Source organism: Hippocampus comes, unplaced genomic scaffold, assembly GCF_001891065.2.
Source record: "Hippocampus comes isolate QL1 unplaced genomic scaffold, H_comes_QL1_v1.1 scaffold21, whole genome shotgun sequence".
Classification (NCBI taxonomy): Eukaryota; Metazoa; Chordata; class Actinopteri; order Syngnathiformes; family Syngnathidae; genus Hippocampus; species Hippocampus comes.
Window position 1 is genome coordinate 2,379,283 of NW_017805745.1, and position 4,951 is coordinate 2,384,233.

The window sequence follows — 4,951 nt, forward strand, 5'->3', positions numbered from 1 at the left end:
TCAGCATGACGTGTCATATCACCTGTAACGTGTTCATCATCATCGTCGTCGTCACCGCCAGTGTCAGAAGAGCGTGACGTCACGTCATCACCATCTGAAAGTGGAGCTAAGAGGCTGTCCGATTGGGATCGCCCATCCTGGTCCCCATCATCTTCGTCACTCTTCACAATGACTCCAGTCAATGGAATCTTGCTGATTTCATCTTCCTGCTCTTCTTCTTTAACGTAAGGGCACTCACGCTCCTCCTCCTGCTCCTCCTCTTTAATTTGGCCATACGCTGGCTCCTGCTGCTTGCGTGTGCATTTAAATGTTCCCCTTGAGTGCTCTTCTTCATTGAGGTCTGCAGAAGACAGAGATTGCTTGAGTCAACCTTTGTTCAGTCAAGTCTCACGTTGTGGCTTTGACATTGTCTATTATTGTTTCTGAATGTTTTGGCAACGTTGAAGATAACAGAATGACAAGCTGTTGGATCCTCAAAAGAAAAAAAAAGTCAAACAGTGGACAGAGGGGAAACATCAGAGTCCGAGGTCTCAAACATAATCATGAGGGGAAACCAAGAAGATCCGCCTCTTACCCGACATTGGATGTTAATAATGTTTGTGTACATGTGACGTAAAACGGTAAGAAGGCCGGAAGGTAGTCATGAAACAAGTGAGAACGAGAAGTAAACAAACCTGCTCCGTTTAAGGCAACTCGAGGTTCCAACTGACAAAGTTCCTCCTTGTACTCTGTCGTCTTTCTTGCACACATTTCCCGCGACAATCACAAGACTTGACATTCACTTGATCTCTTCTGAGCGACGTGTTGCTAACAGACGCTTCTGCCTGTTAGCGAAGCAAAGCTAAGTTTGCCAGTGTAGCTTCAACGTGCAGCCAGGCGACTTTATAGGGACACGAAGGTCGCATTCGGTCGTTTTAGGCGTACTTTGTCAAAGATTTAGCCCGGTCAGGAGTCATTCCAGAATAAGGATTTAGTGAAACGCTTGTCCGAGCCACGATCTGCGTTACTCTCGCACAATCAGCAAAGCGCATGCGCAGCAGGTAGGCCATTTTTGAACGCGAGTTACGGCAATCATATTCGGACAGAATACGCGAGCAATGCCTTCCCAACTGATGGCTAGCTTTAGCTAGCTAGCTCCTGCACTTCCAAAAGCAATTGCCTTAGTTTTATTGGGGTTGTGTTGAAGGACATTTTGGTTCATCCGTGTATTTAATTGAACTGTTGCCATTAAGCGCCAGTTTTAAATGTAAGTGCGCGTTATCTGCAACGCCATGTTAACCAACATCGGCGTTCTGAAGAATTTGGCCCAAGGGTAGCGTGGACAGAGAGAACGTAAACATTACCAGCACGCTACGTTGCACCATTCATCACTGCAAAGAGTTTTACAAGGAGCCACATTCACCGTGTCGGTATTCAGATTTGGTCAGTGAATTCTTCTCAAAAATCATTCTTGTATTCCTTTTTTAATTCAATTGATTTACAGCTCAGCAGAGAACGCTGCAGTCTCTCCTCAACGTGAAGGCAGATTTCTTTCCTGGTGGCTCCTTTTTCTTGGTCAAGTCCATCTTTATGCGGTGCCCCCCAGTGTTCAGACTGAGTTATTACAGTTGAATCAAAGGTGGGCCTTTCGAACATGACGCAAAAGTGGCGCTGCTTTCACTCTGCTCTTCCTAAATGTTACTTGAAGCGCTTGTTTGGTTTAAAGTCATTCTTTTCGCTTCACAGAATTCCTTGAAAATAAATTATTTAGCCACCTCTTCCAATTGGGACTTTTTTTTCTGGCCATTGATAAATGGGTTTTATTTCATTTTATGAAAAAATAAAATAATAATAACAATAATTTCGTTATGTGTTCTATACAAAACGCATTGTATGAACAAATGGCGGAAAAGATTGCACCCTAGTAGACAAATCACTTGAACAATACCATCTTTTCATGAGTTCCTCCGGAGGGAGGAGGGGAGGAGTCGGTGACTTGCACTCACAAGCTTGTGTCTCTTCATCTGAATCTCTTAGAACAGGCTCCACAACTGAACATATTGTCTCCAGTGTACGCTAAGGTGTTTTGGTAAGCTCGGCTTGGGGTGGCCGCAACGTGAGTGGGGGGCAAAAAGGCTTTTGGCCAGTGTTTCTTCTTTGCATGCCTTCTTCAATCTTCCTCTGGAGAAAATGTTGGACCAAAAACGGAGGAGGCAAAAGGATTTTCTCCAGTGTGCCCGCTTGCGTGTGCTTTTAAAAGTTTCCTCTGGGTGAATCTTTTTTCACATCCTACGCAGCCAAAAGGTTTTTCTCCAGTGTGCGTTCTTCTGTGTGCTTTCAAATGTCCCTTTTGTCTAAATCTGGAGCCACAAAATGAACACGCAAATGGTTTCTCCCCGGTGTGCGTTCTCGTGTGTATGTTCAATTCTTTCTTGATCTTAAAGCCTTTACCGCATAGCGTGCAGGCAAAAGGTTTTTCTCCGGTGTGTGTCCTGGTGTGCGTTTTTAAATGGTCGTTTGTCGAAAACCTCTTGTCACAAAGTGAACAGGCAAAGGGTTTTTCCCCACTGTGTGTCCTCGCGTGAGCTGTTAATTCTCCCTTGGTCGAAAACCTTTTCCCGCAATCCGAGCAGACAAAAGGTTTTTCTCCAGTGTGTCGTCTGGCGTGTCTTGTTAAATGTGTCCTCGAGGAGAATTTCTTCCCACAATCTGAGCAGACAAAAGGCTTCACCCCAGTGTGCGTTTTCGAGTGATCTCGTAAGTGGCCCTTTCGGGAGAAATTTTTCCCACAAACCGGGCAGGCAAACGGTCTCTCGCCAGTGTGCGTTCTTGTGTGTCTTACTAAACTTTCCTTGAGAGAAAATGTCTTAGCGCAAAGTGAACAGGCAAAAGGTTTTTCTCCGGTGTGTGTTCTGGTGTGAACTGTCAAATCTCCCTTTCTCGAAAATACTTTCTCACACTCCGAGCAGGCAAAAGGTTTGTCCCCAGTGTGGGTTCGGGTGTGACTTATTAAGCTATCCTTAAGAGAATACCTTTTGCCGCAAATTGAGCAGGCAAAAGGTTTTTCCCCGGTGTGTTTTCTTGTGTGGCTCGTCACATCTCCCCTCCTGGAGAATCTTTTCCCACAAAGCGAGCAGGCAAAAGGCTTTTCGCCAGTATGAGTCCTCGTGTGTCTTTTCAAGGATGACTTGTTGACAAAGGTTTTGTCGCACTGGGAACACGCCACTCGTTTGTTGTCAGCGTGACGTGTTAAATCACCTTGAGCGTGTTCGTCGTCATCGTCGTCACTGCCAGTGTCAGAAGAGCGGGATGCTGTGGCGTCCCCGTCTGAAAGTGGCGGGAGGAGGCCGTCCGCCTGGGATCCTGCATCGACGAGTTCACTCTTCACGCTGACTCCAGTCAATGGAAACTTGCCGATTTCCTCCTCCTGCTCTTCCTCCTTCATTTGGACGCACTCCGGCTCCTGCTGCTCCTCGGAACTTGGATGATCTTCAGTGAGAAAACAAAATGTGACTTTGATATTGTGTGTTATTCAATCTAAAAAGGTTTGGCAATGTTGAAGACCAAATGCCATGAAGAGAACAAGCCTACACAATTCAAAGGGAAATGTCTTCAACAAACGGAATCTGAACCTACAGAGACAAAAAGATTGCTCATTGAACCGTGTGACATTCCAAACTCGACCTCAGCCAGGTCCGACCTTTTCGGTATCTGATACAGTCATTGAAATTGATATGATTGCGATATATGACAGTTTTCGGTGGCACAAATGACTTTGGGACAGTTTTGTCACCTGCCGCCCTCAGACTTTTCTTCGGCAATGTTTGGAAATGCGACACTTAACCTTCCAATGAAGGTAAGAGACTTGGACATTGTGTCACAGGGACACACGGCTGGCTTCAACTTGACTGTTGATTACTAAAGAATGGAAAGACTGAGGATAGATAGATAGATAGATAGATAGATAGATAGATAGATAGATAGATAGATAGATAGATAGATAGATAGATAGATAGATAGATAGATAGATAGATAGATAGATAGATAGATAGATAGATAGATAGATAGATAGATAGATAGATAGATAGATATGACTGAGGCAATACCTGGCAATACGAGCTTCCCTGCTCTGACGATTACAAGTAAAAGTTTTGGACCTTTTTGAGTCAGGCAAACATCGAAGACTAAGGCATGCGCCTGAAAAGGAGCGGGAGGAAGAAAGTCTTTTGAAATGCCACTGCCTCTTTCTCATCAATATGCATCCAACAAACATCGCTGGTGCTTCCAGCGAATCCTCTCCCCCGATCTTGCCCAAAAGATGCTTCGTTAAAAGAGGAGCGCCCAGTCCCACGTAAGGGGAAGAAACGCGCTCGACGGTCAAAACAGACAAAAGTGAAGGTGAGAAGTCAAACAGTGGACCGTTTTTTAGCGCCTGGTTGAGAAGGGAACGAGGTTGGTATTCAATGTTTGATTTTCTGCTTTGTGAAACTGTTTTGGTTTTCATCCAGTAGAGAGCGACCCCGATCACGCATCCTGATGATATGACAAAATAAAAGCACCCTCAACGTTATCGTCCTAGCAAGGTAAAACATATGAACTAAATCTGCAATAGCAAGGTCGTTTACAAGTGACACACAAAGATGAAAACTGAGACAAAACCATCAACGGTGAAGAGAGTACAGTACGAGAAAAAAAAAGAAACTGTTTTGGTTTTCATCCAGTAGAGAGCGACCCCGATCACGCATCCTGATGATATGACAAAATAAAAGCACCCTCAACGTTATCGTCCTAGCAAGGTAAAACATATGAACTAAATCTGCAATAGCAAGGTCGTTTACAAGTGACACACAAAGATGAAAACTGAGACAAAACCATCAACGGTGAAGAGAGTACAGTACGAGAAAAAAAAAGGACACGCCCACAGAGAGTCAACAGTGAAGCAGATCAATTTCGGGAAAAGGAGCCCAAGCTC

The 4,951-nt window shown here is 44.7% G+C and overlaps 2 protein-coding genes across 2 annotated transcripts in view; both read right to left on the reverse strand.

Moving 5' to 3' along the window:
- Positions 1-1,027, reverse strand: part of LOC109524547 (gastrula zinc finger protein XlCGF57.1-like) — a 47,561-nt gene extending 46,534 nt beyond the window's left edge. The window contains exons 1-2 of the mRNA XM_019884504.1: positions 675-1,027; positions 23-340 (exon numbers count right to left, since the gene is read on the reverse strand). Coding sequence (XP_019740063.1) covers positions 23-340; positions 675-750 — 394 coding nt within the window. The 5' untranslated portion in view covers positions 751-1,027. The remainder of the gene's footprint in view (positions 1-22; positions 341-674) is intronic.
- Positions 1,028-1,454: 427 nt separating this feature from the next.
- Positions 1,455-4,951, reverse strand: part of LOC109524566 (gastrula zinc finger protein XlCGF57.1-like) — a 13,396-nt gene continuing 9,899 nt past the window's right edge. The window contains exon 2 of the mRNA XM_019884535.1: positions 1,455-3,468. Coding sequence (XP_019740094.1) covers positions 2,150-3,468 — 1,319 coding nt within the window. The 3' untranslated portion in view covers positions 1,455-2,149. The remainder of the gene's footprint in view (positions 3,469-4,951) is intronic.